At 48.9% G+C, this 22,990-nt stretch overlaps 1 protein-coding gene across 2 annotated transcripts in view; it reads left to right on the forward strand.

The window, feature by feature from the left end:
• Positions 1 to 22,990, forward strand: part of MATR3 (matrin 3) — a 354,187-nt gene that overhangs the window by 192,285 nt on the left and 138,912 nt on the right. For both annotated transcript variants that reach the window (XM_030210961.1, XM_030210962.1), the window contains one exon: positions 17,984 to 18,151. In XM_030210961.1, the coding sequence (XP_030066821.1) occupies positions 17,984 to 18,151 (168 nt within the window). The remainder of the gene's footprint in view (positions 1 to 17,983; positions 18,152 to 22,990) is intronic.

Here is a 22,990-nt window from a genome sequence, read left to right on the forward strand (position 1 = left end):
GATAACTGGATTCAGCAACGGCTGGGGGATGTCCCTTGCCGGGGGGGGGGGGGGGGGTAATATTTTCGGCGAGAAAGTCAACTGCACCAGCGGGAAACCGCTCTCGACAAGCTCTCCCACCGGGCGCCTTCAGCATCCACCTCTGCAGGTGGACCTTTTTCCCGGGCCCGGCAGCCTGCACCCTACACTTACAACAAGCGTAGATACAACCAGCCGGCCCGAAGGCCTCCTCAGGCACAGGGACAGTCCCAGCGCGCTCGTTCCCGTCAACAGCGTGCGCCTAAGCAGGCCCCTGCAGCTCCACAGCAAAAGCAGGGGACGGGCTTTTGACTGGATCCATGGGAACATAGCCACCATAAAGGCAGCTGTGCTGGATGGCCTGCCGGTCGGGGGGAGGTTGACAGTTTTTCACCAAAGGTGGCCTCTTATAACCTCCGACCAGTGGGTTCTCCAAATAGTGCAGGGCGGATACACCCTGAATTTGATCTCCACCCCACCAAATTGCCCACTGGGAGTTCAATCCTTCAGCTCCCACCACAGGCAGGTACTTGCAGAGGAACTCTCCGCCCTTCTCTGTGCCAGTGCAGTCAAGCCCGTGCCACTCGGGCAGGAGGGGCAGGGATTCTATTCCAGGTACTTCCTTGTGGAAAAGAAAACGGGGGGGATGCGCCCCATCCTAGACCTGAGAAGCCTGAACAAATATCTGGTACGAGAAAAGTTCAGGATGCTTTCCTTGGGGCACCCTTCTCCCCATGATTCAGAAAGATGATTGGCTATGTTCCCTGGATTTAAAGGATGCTTATACTGTCTGGGGACAGTATTGTATGCTGCCCTTTGGACTCGCCTCTGCACCACGGGTATTCACGAAGTGTCTCGTAGTGGTTGCGGTGTACCTCCGCAAGCTGGGGGTGCATGTGTTCCCGTATCTCGACGATTGGCTGGTGAAGAGCACCTCAGAGGCAGGAGCTCTTCGGCAGTGTACTATTCAACTCCTGGAGCTGCTGGGGTTTGTAATAAATTACCCGAAGTCCCATCTCCAGCCAGTCCAATCTCTCGAATTCATAGCTCTGCTGAATTCACAGACGGCTCATGCCTACTTTCCCGAGGCGAGGGCTCAGAACCTTCTGTCCCTCGCCTCCTAGGCCAGAACGTCCCAGCAGATCACAGCTTGGCAGATGTTGAGACTCCTGGGCCATATGGCCTCTACAGTCCATGTGACTCCCATGGCTCGTCTTCACATGAGACCGGTTCAATGGACCCTAGCTTCCCAGTGGTGCCAGGCCACGGGGAATCTAGAAGATGCTATGCGCCTGCCCACCAGTTCTCAATTCGCTGCGCTGGTGGACAATTCGGACCAATTTGACCTTGGGATGCCCGTTCCAAATTCCTCAGCCGCAAAAAGTGCTGACGACGGATACATCTCTCCTGGGGTGGGGATCTCTCCTGGGGTGGGGAGCTCATATCGATGGGCTCCACACCCAAGGGGTGTGGCCCCTCCAGGAAGCAGGTCTTCAGATCAATCTGGAGCTCCGAGCGGTCTGGAACGCGCTGAAGGCCTTCAGGGATTGGCTGTCCTTCCAAATTATCCAAATTCGGACAGACAATCAGGTTGCAATGTACTACATCAACAAGCGGAGGAGTGGCCTAGTGGTTAGGGTGGTGGACTTTGGTCCTGGGGAACTGAGTTCGATTCCTGGCACAGGCAACTCCTTGTGACTCTGGGCAAGTCACTTAACCCTCCATTGCCCACCGCATTGAGCCTGCCATGAGTGGGAAAGCGCGGGATATAAATGTAGTTGAGATGGCCGCTACCTAAAGGTCACGGAATAAAGAGCTTCCTAGACCCCGGCCGAAATTCAACAACAAAACAGCTGGGATTGGCTATAGAATTGTGGGAAACGGACGCTGACCCAATTCGGAACCCAGGTGGACCAGCAGAACGTCTTCTGCGAGATCTGGTGGACCGATAAAGGCGAGGGCAGAGACCACCAATCGAGCTGACCGACCTCGTGACCACCAGTCGGCGCGACCGAACCTGCAGCCTTCCAAACAGACCACCGGACAAGAAAACACCACCAGATAGACCGACCGTCCAGCGACCATCCACCCGCCAAGAACACAGGAAGGACACAAGCTGTCCGGGAACCAAATTACCACTCCTGAAGACTCTCACACCGCCGCCACGTTCCCTGGAGGAAACAGCCCGGGAGCAAATCAAGGTGGAGAGCGGAAGATTCCCTCACGCTGAGGCCCAGGCCTTCCAACCTCCAGCGCTGCTGAGATCTGCCTGATATATGGCAAACTGAACGGACGCCGAGACGGGAACTCCGCAAGAGGACCAAATTCTAAAAAAAATTCTAAACAAATTCTAGGTGAGTCCTAAGCGAAATTGCCCCGTTGAAATCGCGATCCGAGGCCTGACGCCATAGGCAAAAGGATTCACCTCCCTGAGCAAGATCCGTGTCCCTGAAAGACAGCGATCCAAATCAAATGACGAAGCCCCCGGGAAATTGGAGGATCGCGCAGAGTTCCAACAAGAAAGCTCTGCTGAGATCGCGATCTAGCTCCAGACCCCCGCAGCCGTAGGAGAGGCGGAAGACCTCCGGGCAAGAACAGAGCCACCGGAGAAAGGGCTAACGTGGGTCCGGAGACAAAAGGCCCCACTAGAAGCGGAGAGGAGAGCACACTTTCAATCTGCGAGAAGAGAGACGGCAAAATTTTTTTTTTTTTTTTTTACTGAAAGAATCACGGGACTATATTTGAAACCCGGTTACCGCCTGGCTGTTTGCATCGAGCTGAGAGCGACCACATCGAATCCTCTGGGATCGTCCCGGCTCGTGACCATCCGCCACAACACCACGCAGAACGAGAAGGCCGCATGAGAAAATGCTCCCGACGATCGACGGAGGTTTGAAACATGTAATAATGGACTCTTAAAAAAAAAAAAAATGCTTTGCTTCTAAATGCTGTCCAGTGCCTAGCCTTTAAATGAATTGCTAAACATAACTGTCTTAAACACATTCTAACAGCCTTAGAAACCCTGCTTCTACATGCTTTAAATGCTTGCCTTACAAATGACTTGTTAAACATAAACGTTTAATGCTAATATAAATGATTGTATTGCCCTGCTACAATAAGATCACTAATCAGGATAGAGTAAACACAGAAGTAGCACATGGGGGTTTGCCTTGTGGGGCGAGCTGGATGAACCGTGCAGGCCTTTTCTTGCCGTCATCCACTATGTTACTATGTCAATATGTTACTCTAAAGGCCTTTTAAATGTCTTAAATGCTCTAATGCTTTAAATAGAGGGCAACTGAACCTTGTACCAATTGATTAAATACAATTCACTACCACGCTTAAAAGGGTAAGAGAATAGCCATGTCCAGCATTACTGATAGCATAAATTAAATGTACTTCTTTGACTTGCTCTGATTCCCAGACAAATGAGCCACCCTGCACAATCATGCACCAACTATAGATACAAACTTGCATGCTCTGACTACAAACTAGCATTATCAGTACAAACAGTTGCCAAGTTTAAATGCAAATGTAGGTTGGCTTACTGTGAATTGTTGCCAAGCTTCGAACTGTTGCTAAAGCTTAAATGCAAGTGTAAGCTGTGAATTGTTGCCTAGCTTGTATTGTTGCTAAGCTTAAATGCAAATGTAAAATGTGAACTGTTGCCAAGCTTTGAATTGTTGCTAAGCTTAAATGCAAATGTAAGCCGTGAACTGTTGCCAAGCTTTGAATTGTTGCTAAGCTTAAATGCAAATGTAAGCCGTGAACTGTTGCCAAGCTTTGAATTGTTGCTAAGCTTAATTGCAAAAGGCAAGCTTTCCCTCGCCTGAATTGTAGCCAAGCTCAAATGTGAATGTAAACTTTGAACCGCCTAACCACATTGCAAAAGTAAGCTTGACTCGCTTGGATTTAAACCAGCTAAATGTTTGCCGCAACACCCTAGAAATAGATATGTATACCAGTAAAACACTCCTAACCATCCATTATCTCTCCCTACTCTTATACGCAAACACAACCTACAACCCAGATAATAACAAACCCATTATCCACAAATCACGCAGCACTCACATACACACAATGTCCACCCTAGAGAACATCCACAACAACTCAACCACAATACAACAATACTATCTACAACCAACCGACAACCCACCAAACCAAAGACACAACACTCAACCAAAAGGAACAACCTCCGGATATGAATACCGCCGACTAAAAAAGGAAAACGACAACAAATCCAATCATCGAAGAAACAGACAACTAATAAAAATAAACACATCGAACCCGCCCACGGAACCATACCATTCAATCCAACTAGGATACATCAATGCAAGATCAGCAGTAAGCAACTCAGTAGATATACTAGACTGGATTACCACGGATAACTTAGACCTTCTATTTATTACAGAAACCTGGTTCCACAGCCCTACAGACCCCGCCATTTTAGAAACATGCCCACCAGAATGCAAAATAACCCACTGGACAAGAAATGGAAAAAAAAGAGGCGGCGGAATAGCTATTCTCCGAGGACAAGCAGGCTGCTTGTTCTCACTGATAGGGTGACGTCCACGGCAGCCCCTCCAATCGGAATCTTCACTAGCAAAGTCCTTTGCTAGCCCTCGCGCGCCCGCGCGCACCGCGCATGCGCGGCCGTCTTCCCGCCCGAAACCGGCTCGAGCCGGCCAGTCTTCTTTTGTCCGCACTCGGTACGGTCGTGTTTTCGCCGTGTCGAGCCCCGGAAAGTCGACCTCGCGCGTCCAAATTCTGTTTGAGCGTGTTTTTTTCCTTCGGGAAAGCTTTGCTAGTCGGGAAGTGCTCCGGAAACCCTCCGACCGGGTTTCGTGTCAATCCTCCCCGTACTTCCAGCTTTTTGCCCCGGTAAGTTTTCTTTCGTCGTCGGGGTAGGCCTCTTTTCGGCCTCGGTCGAGATTTTTTCTCCCTCTAAAATTTTGGTGCTTCAATTTTCGCCATTTCGGCTTTTGATTTCGCCGGCGTGATTTTTCCGCCCATGACATCGAAGCCTTCCAGCGGCTTCAAGAAGTGCACCCAGTGCGCCCGGGTTATCTCGCTCACTGATCGACACTCGTCGTGTCTTCAGTGTCTGGGGGCCGAGCACCGCCCTCAGAACTGTAGTCTGTGTTCCCTTCTTCAAAGGCGGACTCAGGTAGCGAGACTAGCCCAGTGGAACGTGTTGTTCTCGGGCTCTTCGTCGGCATCGGCACCGGGATCTTCGAGTGCATCGACGTCGTCAGCGTCCAGACCATCTTCCTCGGCCGCCCCTGCATCGAGTGCATCGAGGCATCGGGCCTCTGCATCGGCGCCGAGACATCGGATAGCTGCATCGACGTCGGTGGTACCAGGACCTCGTCTGCTGATGTCGTCGGACGGTGGTGCATCGGGTGGAGTGCAGGTGAGGGCTGTCCATTCCCCTGCTGGTGGCGGTGAGCCCTCGGGTGGGTCTCCTCCTACCCTGAGGGCTCCTGCGGTACAGCCCCCCCGAGATCGACCTTCTTCAGTCTCGGCCCCGAGGAAGCGACGGATGGATTCGACGTCCTCCTCGTCGGTGCCGGGGAGCTCCGGTGACATGCTTCGGAAGAAATCGAAGAAGCATCGACACCGGTCTCCTCCCCATGTCGGCACCGAGAGCTCTGGGTCGCCGAGGGATTCGGCACCCAGCAGGCATCGGCACCGAGAGGACCGCTCACCCTCTGTTCAGGAGGTGTCGATGCGCTCCGCTCTGGACAGCCCGGTACAGCCTCCACGCCCGGAACAGGTACTGACGTCGACGCCTGCATCGACCTCACAGCCTTTCTCTACAGCCGCTCTAAACGAGAGCCTCCGGGCCGTTCTCCCAGAGATTCTGGGAGAGCTGTTGCGCCCTACCCCTCCGGTACCGGCGGTGCTTGCGCCTCCGGTACCGTCGAGCGTGGCGCCGGCTGGCCCATCGCCCAGGCACGCGGTACCGACCGCGGCCACCTCCCAGGAAGGCTCCCCGACTACGTCGGCGGAGGGAGCTTCGCCGATGCGGGCGAGGGAGTCTACCTCTCGACGCCCCCATCGTGGACGTGGCTCCACTGAGTCGAGCAGGGCGAGGTTGCAGACACAGGTTCGTGAACTTGTGTCTGACACCGAGGGTGAGGCCTCGTGGGAGGAAGAGGAAGATCCTCGATATTTCTCTGAAAAACGATTGGCTATGCTCTCTGGACTTGAAGGATGCCTATACACACATCCCGATACTGCCAGCTCACAGACAGTATCTGCGATTTCAGTTGGGCACCCGCCACTTCCAGTACTGTGTGCTACCCTTTGGGCTCGCCTCTGCGCCCAGGGTGTTCACAAAGTGCCTAGCTGTGGTAGCAGCGGCACTTCGCAGGCTGGGAGTGCACGTGTTCCCATATCTCGACGATTGGCTGGTGAAGAACACATCCGAGGCAGGAGCCCTGCAGTCCATGCAGATGACTATTCGCCTTCTGGAGCTACTGGGGTTTGTGATAAATTACCCAAAGTCCCATCTTCTTCCAGTGCAGAACCTCGAATTCATAGGAGCCCTGCTGGATTCTCGGACGGCTCGCGCCTATCTCCCAGAGACGAGAGCCAACAACTTGTTGTCCCTCGTCTCCCGGGTGCGGGCGTCCCAGCAGATCACAGCTCGGCAGATGTTGAGATTGCTGGGCCACATGGCCTCCACAGTTCATGTGACTCCCATGGCCCGCCTTCACATGAGATCTGCTCAATGGACCCTAGCCTCCCAGTGGTATCAGGCCGCTGGGGGACTAGAGGACGTGATCCACCTGTCCACGAGTTTTCTCGAATCCCTGTATTGGTGGACGATTTGGACCAATTTGACTCTGGGACGTCCCTTCCAAATTCCTCAGCCACAAAAAGTGCTGACCACGGATGCGTCTCTCCTGGGATGGGGAGCTCATGTCGATGGGCTTCACACCCAAGGAAGCTGGTCCCTCCAAGAACGCGATCTACAGATCAATCTTCTGGAGTTACGAGCGATCTGGAACGCTCTGAAGGCTTTCAGAGATCGGCTGTCCCACCAAATTATCCAAATTCAGACAGACAACCAGGTTGCCATGTATTATGTAAACAAGCAGGGGGGCACCGGATCTCGCCCCCTGTGTCAGGAAGCCGTCAGCATGTGGACCTGGGCTCGCCGGAACGGCATGGTGCTCCAAGCCACATATCTGGCAGGCGTAAACAACAGTCTGGCCGACAGACTGAGCAGGATTATGCAACCTCACGAGTGGTCGCTCAATTCCAAAGTAGTGCGCCAGATCTTCCAAGCGTGGGGCACCCCCTTGGTGGATCTCTTCGCATCTCGAGTGAACCACAAAGTCCCTCAGTTCTGTTCCAGGCTTCAGGCCCACGGCAGACTGGCATCGGATGCCTTCCTCCTGGACTGGGGGGAGGGTCTGCTGTATGCTTATCCTCCCATTCCTCTGGTGGGGAAGACTTTGTTGAAACTCAAGCAAGACCGAGGCACCATGATCCTGATTGCTCCTTTTTGGCCGCGTCAGATCTGGTTCCCTCTTCTTCTGAAGTTATCCTCCGAAGAACCGTGGAGATTGGAGTGTTTTCCGACCCTCATCACGCAGGACGAAGGGGCTCTTCTGCATCCCAACCTCCAGTCTCTGGCTCTCACGGCCTGGATGTTGAGGGCGTAGATTTTGCCTCTTTGGGTCTGCCAGAGGGTGTCTCCCGCATCTTGCTTGTTTCCAGGAAAGACTCCACTAAGAGAAGTTACTTCTTTCATTGGCGGAGGTTTGCCGTCTGGTGTGACAGCAAGGCCCTAGATCCTCGCTCTTGTCCTACACAGACCCTGCTTGAATACCTTCTGCACTTGTCTGAGTCTGGTCTCAAGACCAACTCTGTAAGAGTTCACCTTAGTGCAATCAGTGCATACCATTACCATGTGGAAGGTAAGCCGATCTCAGGACAGCCTTTAGTTGTTCGCTTCATGAGAGGTTTGCTTTTGTCAAAGCCCCCTGTCAAGCCTCCTACAGTGTCATGGGATCTCAATGTCGTTCTCACCCAGCTGATGAAACCTCCTTTTGAGCCACTGAATTCCTGCCATCCGAAGTACTTGACCTGGAAGGTCATTTTCTTGGTGGCAGTTACTTCAGCTCGTAGAGTCAGTGAGCTTCAGGCCCTGGTAGCCCAGGCCCCTTACACCAAATTTCATCATAACAGAGTAGTCCTCCGCACTCACCCTAAGTTCTTGCCAAAGGTCGTGTCGGAGTTCCATCTGAACCAGTCAATTGTCTTGCCAACATTCTTTCCCCGTCCTCATTCCTGCCCTGCTGAACGTCAGCTGCACACATTGGACTGCAAGAGAGCATTGGCCTTCTACTTGGAGCGGACACAGCCCCACAGACAGTCCGCCCAATTGTTTGTTTCTTTTGATCCCAATAGGAGGGGAGTGGCTGTAGGGAAACGCACCATATCCAATTGGCTAGCAGATTGCATTTCCTTCACTTACGCCCAGGCGGGGCTGGCTCTTGAGGGTCATGTCACGGCTCATAATGTTAGAGCCATGGCTGCGTCGGTAGCCCACTTGAAGTCAGCCTCCATTGAAGAAATTTGCAAAGCTGCGACGTGGGCTTCTGTCCACACATTCACATCCCATTACTGCCTGCAGCAGGATACCTGACGCGACAGTCGGTTCGGGCAGTCAGTTCTTCAGAACCTGTTTGGGCTTTAGGATCCAACTCCACCCCCCGAGGGCCCTGTTTGTTCTGTTCCAGGCTACACTCTCAGTTAGTTGGTAATTTTTTAGGTCAATCTCAGTTATGTCCTCGCCGTTGCGAGGCCCAATTGACCATGATTGTTGTTTTGAGTGAGCCTGGGGGCTAGGGATACCCCATCAGTGAGAACAAGCAGCCTGCTTGTCCTCGGAGAAAGCGAATGCTACATACCTGTAGAAGGTATTCTCCGAGGACAGCAGGCTGATTGTTCTCACAAACCCGCCCGCCTCCCCTTTGGAGTTGTGTCTTCCCTTAAGAGTATTGTCTTGCTACATACTGGACTGGCCGGCTCGAGCCGGTTTCGGGCGGGAAGACGGCCGCGCATGCGCGGTGCGCGCGGGCGCGCGAGGGCTAGCAAAGGACTTTGCTAGTGAAGATTCCGATTGGAGGGGCTGCCGTGGACGTCACCCTATCAGTGAGAACAATCAGCCTGCTGTCCTCGGAGAATACCTTCTACAGGTATGTAGCATTCGCTTTATCTACAAACCCGAATTCACAATCACGGGCGAATCTACCTCGCCTCAACTTGAAATTGCATCAACAAGAATCAATCATCCAAACCTAATAGGACACCTTAACACAATCCTATTCTACAGACCACCAGGAAAATGGCAAGACTCCCAAGCACAACTCATGGATTTCATCTCGAACTCCTGCATATCAGCCTCAAACATCCTCATACTAGGAGACATCAACCTACACCTAGAAGATGACACTTCATCAAGCACACGAGAATGCAAAGAATTCCTAAAACTTTGGAATCTGCAAGTACCCAACACACAACCAACACACGAAAAAGGACACACACTTGATATCATAACAAACAAATTCGAACCGGATTCAACCATCACACTCACTGACACAAGATGGACACCTACACTATGGTCAGACCAACACAAAGCAAATGTCTCTCTCTGCTGGCGAAAAACACACACTAACACAATCAATAAACATGAGTGAACAACATACACAACGAGAGGAAAAATAGACCCCACAATATTCTGGCAAAAGATCTACCAGAACGAATGGCCAACAAACGCTGACAACATCCAATTCCTCCAAGAATGGGACGATCTATGTACAACAACATTAGACAAAATCTCCCCAATCCAAACCAGAACATCACGCAGGAAGAAAACAAATCCATGGTTCACCGAAGAGCTGAAAAAACTTAACACAAGTCAGAAAACTAGAACGAGAATGGAACAAAAAAAAAAAAACGAACACTGAACGCATGGAAACTACTTCGGAGAAAATACAAATACACCATAAAACAGACCAAAAGACTACATTACAAAACAATAATAGGACCAAACTACAAAGGCACACATAAACTCTTCAACCTTGTGAACAAACTGTTAGACACCACACCAGTTACAAACAACGGCAAAGATGTACCAGATGTGGACAACCTTGCGAAATACTTCAAGGAGAAAATTATACAACTACGACTCAAAATACCTGCCAGCCCTATTGAGTACGCCACAATTTTAAACTGTCTAGACCCAGAAGAAGGAACATACCCTGCAGACAGAACTTGGACCGAATTCGAAATACTATCTGAAGACCTCATATCTGAAACTCTCAAGATATGCAAAATCCAACTGCAAACTAGACACGTGCCCGAACAACCTCATGAAATCTGCTCCTCAACAATTCATAACAGACCTAACGAGCCACATAAACTTCATGCTACAAAACGGACTTTTTCCCAAAAGAAAAAGGAAAAATCTTACTCACCCCAATCCCTAAAGACACAAAGAAAAGCACAAGTGAAATAACCAACTACAGGCCAGTAGCATCCATACTTTTAATAACCAAAATAACAGAAGGAATGGTAACCAAACAACTCACAAACTATCTAAACAAACACTCAATACTACATGACGCCCAATCAGGATTCCGGTCGAATCATAGCACAGAAACAGTATTAGTCACCCTTATGACCAAATTCAAACAGACAATTGCAACTGGCAACAATATACTCCTCCTTCAATTTGACATGTCAAGTGCCTTTGACATGGTTGACCACGGAATCCTATTACACATACTCGAATACTTTGGCATTGGAGGTAATGTCCTGAATTGGTTCGAAGGGTTCCTAACCCAACGTTCATATCAAGTAACATCAAATTCGACCACATCTAAGGCATGGATACCTGAATGTGGAGTACCACAAGGATCACCTCTCTCACCAACCATTTTTAACTTAATGATGATCCCTTTGGCAAAACTCCTATCAAACCATAACCTTAACCCATATATCTACGCTGATGATGTGACAATATACATCCCCTTCAAACAGGACATAAACGAAATCCTCAACGAAATTGATCAAAGCCTACACATCATGAACACATGGGCGGATGCATTTCGACTAAAATTAAATGCAGAAAAAACTCAATGCCTGATTCTCACATCTCAGTACAACACAAAAGAATTCACAACCATAAATACTCCAAACCTGAACCTTCAAGTCTCAGAAACGCTAAAAATCCTTGGAATCGCCATCGACCGCCACCTAACGCTTGAAACTCATGCTAACAACACAACAAAAAAGATGTTTTACAGCATGTGGAAACTAAAAAGGATAAGACCATACTTCCCAAGATCCGTCTTTCGCAGCCTAGTACAATCCCTTATGCTCAGCCATTTGGATTATTGCAACTCACTATACGCAGGCTGCAAAGAACAAACACTGAGGAAACTTCAAACAGCCCAGAATACGGCAGCCAGACTCATCTTTGGAAAGCCAAAATATGAAAGTGCAAAACCATTAAGAGAGAAACTGCACTGGCTTCCACTCAAGGAACGCGTCACTTTTAAAGTTTGCACATTAGTCCACAAAATCATTCACGGTGAAGCCCCATCCTACATGTCTGAGTTACCACCCAGAAATGCCAAAAGATCATCCCGAACCTTCCTTAACCTCCACTTCCCCAATAGCAAAGGCGTGAAATACAAAACATTACACGCGTCAACCTTTTCTCCCATGAGCACGCAGTATTGGAATAAACTGCCGCGCAACCTAAGAACAACCAACGAGCAAGCTTCCTTCCGCAGATTATTGAAGACTCATCTTTTCGAACAAGTCTATGGATAGAAACAAAACACATAAAGTCCACACTTACTGTTCACTAATGCATCGTACATTCACCTCGGAACTCCATTCCCCGTAATATCACATCACTCATACCTCTTCTCACAGAAAGTTATATACCATATGACTTCATGCCTTTCTATCGCCTCTAAGCTCCCATTGTTTCCTTCCAAAGTTGCAATGCCTATGTTCCAGTATTACATCCCTTAACGACACCCCAATTGTTTCGCATAACCCTGCATAATATTATCCACAACTATCTGTAACAATTGTATTTCCAATATTCAACTCATATTGTAAGCCACACTGAACCCGCAAAAAGGTGGGAAAATGTGGGATACAAATGCAATAAATAAATAAATGTAACAAAAAAAAAAAGCAGGGGGGCACCGGATCTCGCCCCCTGTGTCAGGAAGCCGCCAGGATGTGGCGATGGGCAGGCCAGCATGCCATGCTTCTCCAAGCCACGTACCTGGCAAGCGTAAACAATAGTCTGGCCGAGAGGCTGAGCAGACTCAAGCAACCGCACGAGTGGTCGCTCCATTCCAGGGTGGTATGCAAGCTCTTCCAAGAGTGGGGCACTCCCTCGGTGGACCTTTTCGCCTCCCAGACCAATCACAAGCTGCCTCAGTTCTATTCCAGACTTCAGGCACACGGCAGACTAGCGTCGGATGCCTTTCTCCTCCATTGGGGAAAGGGCCTCCTGTATGCATATCTTCCCATACCTTTGGAGGGGAAGACCTTACTGAAGCTCAATCAAGACCGCGGCACCATGATTCTGATCGCGCCCTTTTGGCCCCATCAGATCTGGTTCCCTCTTCTTCTGGAGTTGTCCTCCGAAGAACCGTGGAGATTGGAGTGTTTTCCAACCCTCATTTCGCAGAACGGAGCGCTTCTGCACCCCAACCTTCAGTCTCTGGCTGTCACGGCCTGGATGTTGAGGACGTAGATTTTGCTTCATTGGGTCTGTCTGAGGGGGCTCTCCCGTGTCTTGCCTCTAGGAAGGATTGCACTAAGAGTTACTTTTTTAAGTGGAGGAGGTTTGTCGTTTGGTGTGAGAGCAAGGCCCTAGAACCTCGCTCTTGTCCTGCACAGACCCTGCTTGAATACCTTCTACACTTGTCAGAGTCTGGTCTCAAGACCAACTCAGTAAGGAATCACCTTAGTGCAATTAGTGCTTACCATCATCGTGTAGAGGGAAAGGCCATCTCTGGAGAGCCTTTAGTCGTTCGCTTCATGAGAGGTTTGCTTTTGTCAAAGCCCCCTGTCAAGCCTCCTGCAGTGTCATGGGATCTCAATGTCGTCCTCACCTAGCTGATGAAACCTCCTTTTGAGCCTCTGAACTACTGCCATCTGAAGTACTTGACCTGGAAGGTCATTTTCTTGGTGGCAGTTACTTCAGCTCGTAGAGTCAGTGAGCTTCATGCCCTGGTAGCTCATGTTCCTTATACAAAATTTCATCATAACAGAGTAGTCCTCCGCACTCACCCTAAGTTCCTGCCAAAGATGGTGTCAGAGTTCCATCTTAACCAGTCAATTGTCTTGCCAACATTCTTTCCCAGGCCTCATACCTGCCCTGCTGAACGTCAGTTGAACACATTGGACTGCAAGAGAGCATTGGCCTTCTACCTGGAGCGGACACAGCCCCACAGACAGTCTGCCCAATTGTTTCTTTCGACCCCAATAGGAAGGGGGTCGCTGTCGGGAAACGCATCATTTCCAATTGGCTAGCAGATTGCATTTCCTTCACTTACGCCCAGGCAGGGTTGACTCTTGAGGGTCATGTCACGGCTCATAGTGTTCGAGCCATGGCAGTGTCAGTGGCTCACTTGAAGTCAGCCACTATTGAAGAGATTTGCAAGGCTGCAACGTGGTCCTCTGTCCACACATTCACATCACATTACTGCCTCCAGCAGGATACCCGATGCGACAGTCGGTTTGGGCAGTCTGTGCTGCAGAATCTGTTTGGGGTTTGAATCCAACTCCACCCTCCTGGGCCCGGTTTTGTTCTGTTCAGGCTGCACTCCCAGTTAGTTGTTCTTCGTAGGTCAATTTCTGTTATGTCCTCGCCGTTGCGAGGCCCAATTGACCCTGTTTGTTGTTTTGAGTGAGCCTGGGAGCTAGGGATACCCCAGTCGTGAGAACAAGCAGCCTGCTTGTCCTCGGAGAAAGCAAATAATACATACCTGTAGCAGGTGTTCTCCGAGGACAGCAGGCTGATTGTTCTCACCATCCCTCCCTCTACTACTACTACTATTTAGCATTTCTATAGCGCTACAAGGCATACGCAGCGCTGCACAAACATAGAAGAAAGACAGTCCCTGCTCAAAGAGCCTCCTCCCCTTTGGAGTTGTCTTTTTTATTGTTTTGCTTGTCATTTAACTGAGCGGGAACGGTCGCACAAGGGCAGGAAGACGGCCGCGCATGCGTGGTGGGCGTACCCCGCGTGCGGGACCTCCCGCGAGATTTTTCTTCTGGTTTCGAGAGGCTGCCGTGGACATCAACCAGTTGTGAGAACAATCAGCCCGCTGTCCTCGGAGAACACCTGCTACAAGTATGTATCATTTGCTGTATCTAATCTTCAAGATAATTTGGAACTAAATAAACTGCAGCCTTGATTTCTTCCAACTGCTGTGGAAGCCAGTGTGCTACTTGAAAAAAAGAATCACAGTAGATGCAGTAGATAATGCTAACAGAAAAATGACGCTCTTCTTTAAGAACATAAGAGTAGCCTTACTGGGTCAGACCAATGGTCCATCTAGCCCAGTATCCTGTTTTCCAGGAGGGCATTTCAGAACAAGAATGGTATATCAGATGGAATGGAAGTCTTGAAACAACTTTGACCCTCTTCCTTTCCACCACACACACACTCTCTCTAAGCACGGCATTCTTCATTACTTAAGCTTACATTCTTTTAATGGAGTTGTATTGGGTAATACTTAGGTCAGTTTTGCTTCAGGTTCTATCTAGGCCCAACAAATGGCTAAGACAAGGTGCAGCTTGCAGTGGTGGCTGGACTCCATAAACTTGATTTGTGGTATGAACCTGGAAGCCCCAGACTGGATAGTGGCCTTCACAGATGCTAGTGTGAGGGCTCGGACAGCTCATTGCATTGGTCAAATTACACAGTGTCTCAGGTTAGGTGACGTCTCACCCTGCAGCTCTTCTGCAGGCTCTTGGAGAGCGGAGAGACTAAATTCTTTGCTTCAGTCTTTATGGAAGAAGATGGAAGAGATCAGCCAAAACTGAAAACATGGCAGAAAATAAAAATAACCTTTTGCCAAAATCTGTGTAGAAAAGGAGTTTGGGACTATTTTTGGCTCTAAATCCCAGATTTGGTTGGTCCCTAGACATAACCCCTGAAGTTTTCACCCTAAAAGATCTAGATAAAAGTCCCTGAAACCAAATCCAGGCATTTACTATTACTCCAAACTCAAGATTTGTAACAAAAGATCATGATCCAACTAGATCAAAAGTGCTAGTTCAAATTGCATAATGACAGATTGTCCTTCATTTAATAGGGATTTATCATGTGATTAGCCCAGCACTATTTCATTACTGAAGTTCTTATCAATAGAAATCAAACAAAATAAAACATGGAAAAGAAAATGATACCACCTTTTTTATTGGACATAACTTAATACATTTCTTGATTAGTTTTCGAAGAAATGTACAAGAAATGTATTAAGTTATGTCCAATAAAAAAGGTATCATCTTATTTTCTTTTCCATGTTTTATTTTGTTTGATTTCTATTGATAACCTTAAGAGTGGACTAACACGGCTACCACACTCCTCTACTGAAGTCCTTATGAAATTCTGACTGAGGATAGTAAAATCGGACCTATTTAAGTAGCTTGCTAGTTGTTTAGCAACTCAATCCTCCATAATCTTAGGACTGGACAGAATCCACTGGTCTATAGTTAGTCACATAAATTCCTCCCTTGCTATTCTTAGGTATTGGAGTTTGACATTTCTGTGAAGGGGTGAATAAACATGTGGATAAAGGTGAGCCGTTCGATATTGTGTATCTGGATTTTCAAAAGGCATTTGACAAAGTACCTCATGAAAGATTCCTGAGGAAATTATCAATAGAAATCAAACAAAATAAAACATGGAAAAGAAAATAAGATGATACCTTTTTTATTGGACATAACTTAATACATTTCTTGATTAGCTTTTGAAGGTTGCCCTTCGTCAGATCGGAAATAAGCAAATGTGCTAGCTGACAGTGTATATAAGTGAAAACATTCAAGCATTACTATGACAGTCTGACAGGGTGGGAGGTAGGGGGTGGGTCGGAGGTATGCATGGGGACATCAAAGCATATCATTGATATTCTAACAGGATGGGTGTGGATAGGTGAGGGGTGGGGTGATCAACAGAGACATACAGCTTTATGGTTTGTAATGAGCTAGGAACCCCAGGTCCTTGTTAAGTCCTTTCTGTTGGGTGTTAAAATATTCAATCATTCTGACTTCAAAGGTCTTACATTCTTGTATGGTTTTAAAGTTACCTTTCAGTATTCTCACTGTGAAATCACGGGTACAGTGTCCTGGTTCTGTGAAGTGCTGTCCCACCGGGGTGGGGGCCCTACTGGCTGTATTGTTCATGTGATGTCTATGTAAATTGAATCTTGTCTTAAGCATCTGGCCTGTTTCTCCAATATAGCATCCTTCGTTACATTTTTTACACTGAATGATATATACCACATTGGAAGATGAGCAAGTGAAAGATCCCTTTATGTTGAATATCTTTCCTTTGTGGGTAACTGTGGGGTCCTGTGAAATATTTTGGCATAGTTTGCCTGTTCCTTTTCAGTCTGTGATGGAAGTTTACACAAGCTAATCAGAAGTCCTTGCTTTGAGCTTATTTGATCTCAATGTTCTACCTTTTCTCTCAAGTGGAAAGCTAGTTTTTGGCACCAGGAATTTGAATATATTAAATCACTTAATTTAGTCAAATGATGTACAAGTTTTCTTTTATCTACAGTACAGTATCTGGCCCAATTAACTTAGAATAGTATATTTTTTCCCCTACAAATTTGGTATTGTAGTTTTAAAGAATTTTTCCCATTGCATTCTATTTTCTGTTACATTTTATCCACTTCCTCTCCAATCTCCAACAGTTGCTCCTTATGAAACCACTGAAGGACTATCCAGATAACCAAACTTTCTCAATTATAGGAGCACTTGCATCCAAAATGTTCCCACTGACACAATTCCAGTTTGTTGCCACTTAATCTGCACGTTCAGAAACTTAACCTTGACTCAAAATTCAGCTGTATCAATTTTAAGTCTGTCCATCATTCTAATAGTGTTAGACCAGTGGACTATTTTCCATAAATTAGGCTTGATCAATAAATTGATTTGAGAATACATTTTGTGTTTTGATCTATATAACATACTCTTTCAATATGAAAAAACAATTGTGGAGTATTCAGAAATAATTAAAAAAAAAACTCGTCATAACCTTTGTAGAAAACCCAAAACAGCTGCAACTGCAAACTGTGGACCCCAGTTGAGGCCATGAGGAGTGAACTGTGGAGAGAGAAGAAAGAATAAGGCTGCAGGAAGTGAAAGTGAACTGGAGGAGGAGGGATGAAGGAGTTGTGTATTGCCAAAGAAGAAACTAACCCACCATATTCTTGCTGCTCCTACCTCACCATTAAAAAAAAAAGTAGATATTGAGAATTTGTAAAATCCTTTCCTAATAGGTTTCAGTGGGAGGACAATTATTTATGTAAATTTGGCATTTGAAAATTGTTCACCCCTTAGGCTGGCTAAAAAGTACATATATGTTCTACAGTGCTTGTAATTTATGGAGGCATGTTTTTAGAAGAGATCAGAAAAAATATAGATAGTCTGCACATTGTTTTGAAGGAAATCATTTTTGACAATGTGGTTCTCTGGAAAGTGGTGTACTGTCCTTGAGTTAGAGTTGTCCACTTATTTTGTCCCAATGACTAAAAATTGAATCTTGCCTCATCAAAGTTTCAGTAGTGTGCTTTTTGGGAACAAACAAGAATACTTGTTCAACCTGAGCATAGGTTAATACAGAACTTGTATAATGATATAAGCATTTTGACCTTCCATTTTTTTTTCCCTTCAGAAACCAGAAGTGAAGTCTGATCCGAATGCTGAACCTAAACCAGAGTTGGGCCGTGTAATCCATCTGAGTAACTTGCCCCATTCAGGGTACTCGGACAGTGCTTTAATCAAAATGATTGAGCCCTTTGGGAAGATAAACACCTACATCTTGATGAGGATGAAGAGTCAGGTATTGCTGGGATGAAATGTAGTTGGATGTAGGCTATTTTGTTCAGTCTCTCTCTCTCTCTCTCTCTCTCCCTTTCTCCCTTTCTTTCGAGAGACTGTACAGTTGGTATTGCTTGTCAATAAGCAAGACTGAACACTTGATACAAAGCTTTCTTCGCAAAATGTAGTTGTGGTACAGTTTAAGCTTGCCATATATAACTTTCACCTATTGGAGTCAGCTTTTTTATATGTATAAGCTTTATGATTAAAGTAAAACTTCCTCAGCAATCCTCCAGACCGTTCAAGACGCTTGGGTTATGCACTCCTACCAGCAGAGGGAGACTGAGAACACTAAAACTTCTTATACAAGTAGCCTGTGCAGACCTTCTACTAACCAGTATTTTCTCAGTCTCAGCAGAGGGTAGATGTGTGCAGCCTGTGCAGTGTACTCAGTCTGGTAGGCACGTTTGGGGATTCTACGTTGGATTGTAAAAGTTAGAGAACCCACACTTGGATCTCTATTACAGTGTGTAAGTCCTAAGGGGCTTCTTATTCCCTGTGGGGTGTCACACCCGGGTGGCCAGGTCCCTCCCCCTGTGCTGTTCCTCTGGAGGACTGCTTGACCTCGGCTACAGACCTCGTTCTGTACCCTTGAGGCGTTTAGGCATCAGCAACGAGGTTTAAAAAAAAAAAAGTTTTTAAAAGGCTGCTATTTTGGCCGTTCTTGTGGCAGTCCAGAGATAAAACGTCTTCAAGGGCGTTCTTGCCTTAAGTGATTTTGCTTATTAGTTTGTCAGAGCACTAAGCAACTATTTGTTTTTATTGTGTTCGCAGCCATTATGTCTAAGCTGGCCAGGTGTCGGTTTTGCGCGAAGCGCAGCGTTGAAGTGAAAGGTGGCCAATGTAAATTTTGTCGGGAGCCTACATTGTCAGCGCTCTTGCCCCCCCCCCCCCCCCCCCCGTGCTTTCCCCAGAGTCGGCGGAGTTGTTGGGCGGTGATTTGACAGCACATTCCGGGCCGGCAAACGGCGGGGCTGGTTTTGGCGGGGAAACGCGCCCTTCCTTGTCATCAAGCAGATGCAGCCATTACAGATGGGTTGTGTCCATCAACCAGCAGAGGGAGATAGAGAGCACACTTTTTTCAGTGCCTCATACCAGCTTGCTCCACTGCCTCTCTTCAGTATTCTCTATCTCCCCTAGCAGAGTGGCTGCAGCTTCTTCGAGCTCCATCTAAAATCTGCCTGGAGGTTGCTCCTGTGCTTTTGCCAGTTGTTAGCCAGGGGTATTGGAGGGTATAGCAGCTTCACTTTAAAGGCATATAGGTTCGCCCTTTCCTGCCTTACCCATACCTCCGTGGATGTGGACACATTGCTTAGCTTTCCCTGTCCTTCCCCACCAACAGTGGATGCAGGCACATAGGTTCGCCCTTTCCCTGCCTTTCCCACTCACCTGAGCCTCCGGAGTTCTATTTACCTCTGCTTTCCTCACAGCGTTTAAAAAAAAAAAAAAAGGAACAGAGGTTTTTCCTTGCCTTTTTCTGTGGGACCGGAGCTGTGATACTCGGTCCAGTGAGGTAAGAGTGTTTTCTGACTCCTCTGGGTTGGGCCTGCGATCGGGGCGATTTGGCCATTTTGAATTTTACCGCCGTTGTCGGCGATGGCTGCGGAGACAGTAAAGCGCTGTTCCAAGTGTGGCAAGCGCAGATCAGCAGCGGGGCTCTGTAAATCGTGCTGTACAGACGTTAGAGCCGTCCCGAGCATGGCGAGCGACGATTCTTTGCGCTCTGAGCTGGCAGCGGACGCTATTTTGAATTTACCACATGGCGCGACCTCCGCTGAGACGGAGATTCCTGAGCCTGGGGGGGGAGGCCTCGGAGTGAGGCTGATATGAGAGCTACTAGCCCCGGCAGTTAGTATTCCCTGATAATTGGCAGAATATGAAGCGCAGAAGGGCTCTTTCCCCTTCATAGAGTGCTGCACCTCCATTCCCCCCCCCCCCCCCCCCCCCCCGGTCGGGCTGCGAGGATTCGGAGGACTCTGGCAGGCCTTCATCCTTCATGGTCTGAGGAGCCAGTCTGGTGCAGAAGTGACTCAGGATCTGGACGATCCATCCGCGATGAGGATTTTCCACCGTGATGAGCTGCCTGTGCTTATTTCTGATGCCCTGCAGGCTCTCTCTATTGAGGACCCTGCCAGTGGCATAGCCTCTTCTGTGAATCCTAGGATGGCTAGTACCAAAAAGCCTGCTCGAGCCTTTCCTTTGCATGACTCCATCCAAGAGCTTATTTCGGCTCAATGGGCTCACCCCGAGGGACCTTTGAAAGTTTCCAGGGCTTTGGGGCAATTATACCCTCTGAGTGAGGAGCATATGGCTCGCTTTGCTATGCCTAAAGTGGATGCCCTAGTCACAGCTGAGACAAAGAGAACTACCCTCCCTGTTGAAGGAGGTGTTGCCCTGAAGGATATTCAAGACCGTAGACTGGAATCAGCACTTAAACGGTCATTTGAAATTGCAGGTCTCACTATTCGGGCATCTGCATGCAGTTGTTATGCTGCTAGAGCCTGCCTGGCTTGGTTGCAACAGGCAGTGGAACAGCCCGGTGATGGAGCGGAGCCCTTTTCAGATGTGGCTCCGCGGATGGAGTCGGCCTTGTCCTTTCTTGCTGATGCCCTTTACGATATTGTCAGCTTCGGCTAAACACATGGCAATAGCAGTGGTGGCTCGCCTTCTTCTTTGGCTACGGCATTGGGCGGTGGACATGGCCTCTAAGCAAAGGTTGGTGAAGTTGCCCTTTCAAGGCCTTCTGTTTGGTGAGGAGTTGGAGAAAATTGTGAAGGGCCTGGGTGAGGCTAAACCCCAGCGCTTGCACGGATAGGCCTCGGCCTTTCTCTAAGGGTGCGGCGGTCCACTCCTCTTACAGACCTCGCTTCCGTGAAGCTCGAAGGTACCGCCCAGGGCGTTCTGCTGGGTTCACTTCTCGTGCCCGTTTTCAGCAGAGGAACTCCTTTCGCTCAGACAAACGTTCCATTGCCACTGGCTCAAGGCCTGGAGTTCAGGGGCGACCCTCTCAATGATGGTGCGCCGGCCCTCTCCTCGAGTCCTGTCATCGGAGGACGTCTTTCCCTCTTTGCCGAGGAGTGGGCCAACATTTCCTCAGATCAGTGGGTCTTGGACCTGATAAGAGACGGTTTCAGAATAGAATTCGACGCCCTTGTAAGAGACGTGTTTGTGGAGTCCCGATGCGGTTCTGCCGCCAAACGGGAGGCGGTAGAGGAGACTTTGCAAGGTCTGATTCAGATAGGGGCCGTGTCCCCGGTACCTCCCGCCGAACACGGCTGCGGCCGCTACTCCATCTACTTTGTGGTGCCGCGAAAAGGAAGGTCTTTTCGCCCTATTCTGGGCTTAACAAGTCCCTGAGAGTGAGGCATTTTCACATGGAAACCCTGCGCTCCGTCATTGCGGCAGTACAGCCAGGAGAGTTTCTCACGTCTCTGGACCTGAAAGAAGCTTACTTGCACATGCCAATTTGGCCCCGCACCAGAAGTTTCTGAGGTTTGCGGTGATGGGAAAGCATTTCCAGTTCCGGGCCTTGCCTTTTGGCCTCGCCACAGCTCCCCGCACCTTTTCGAAGGTTATGCTGGTGGTAGCTGCCTTTCTAAGGCGAGAGGGTATTCGGGTTCACCTGTACCTGGACGATTGGCTCATTCGAGCAAACTCTGCTGCAGAGTCAGCATGTAACAGCCAGAGTGGTCTCAGTACTTCAATCTCTGGGCTGGGTCGTCAATTTGGCCAAAAGTCACCTGACCCCCTCGCAGTCTCTAGAATATTTGGGGGCCAGGTTCGACACAGCCTCGGGGTATGTGCACCTACCCGAGCAAAGGCGGTGCAAGCTTCAGAATCAGGTCCGTCTGCTCCTGAGGATGCCCCGCCCGCGAGCTTGGGACATTGTCCAGCTGCTGGGATCGATGACAGCCACCATGGAACTGGTGCCCTGGGCGAGAGCGCACCTGAGACCTCTACAGTATGCTCTACTCCAAAGATGGTCTCCAGTATCTCAGGATTATCAATGCAGACTCTCTTGGCTCCCTGCGACCAGACTCAGTATGGAGTGGTGGCTCTCAGACAGCATGCTGTGGCGAGGAATGCCGCTGGCGCTCTCCGATTGGTGCCTAGTGGTGACAGATGCCAGCCTGAAAGGCTGGGGCGCACATTGCAAGGGGAAGCATGCCCAGGGTCTATGGACACCCAAGGAGTCGGAGTGGTCCATCAACCGCCTAGAGTTGAAAGCGGTGTTTCAGGCGTTTCTGGCTTTTCAAGTGACCCTGGAAGGATTGGCTGTCAGAGTGATGTCGGACAACAGGACAGCAGTGGCCTACATAAATCAACAAGGCGGCACTCAGTGCAGAGCTCTAGCTGCGCAGGCCGAACAAATTTGCCACTGGGCCAAGCTGCATCTACAGTGTCGGCAGCTCACATTGCAGGTCAGAGCAACGTGCAAGCCGATTATCTAAGCAGGCATCAGATCGATCCAGCGAAGTGAGAACTTGCAGACGAAGTATTCCTGCAGATATGTGCCAAGTGGGGCAAGCCCGTGATGGATCTAATGGCGACAAGCATCAATGCCAAAGTCCCGTGCCTTTTCAGCAGACGGAGAGATCCTCGCTCGGCGGGGTTGGATGCCTTGGCTCAACCCTGGCCTCCGGGCCTACTGTATGTGCTCCCTCCGTGGCCCTTGATAGGGCGAGTGCTCCTGCGGATTCGGCTGCATCCAGGAGAAGTGGTTCTCATCGCCCCGGATTGGCCCAGGAGGCCTTGGTATGCAGACCTCCGACAGATGCTCGTAGAGGATCCCCTTCAGTTA

Source organism: Microcaecilia unicolor, chromosome 8 (genome assembly GCF_901765095.1).
Source record: "Microcaecilia unicolor chromosome 8, aMicUni1.1, whole genome shotgun sequence".
NCBI lineage: Eukaryota > Metazoa > Chordata > Amphibia > Gymnophiona > Siphonopidae > Microcaecilia > Microcaecilia unicolor.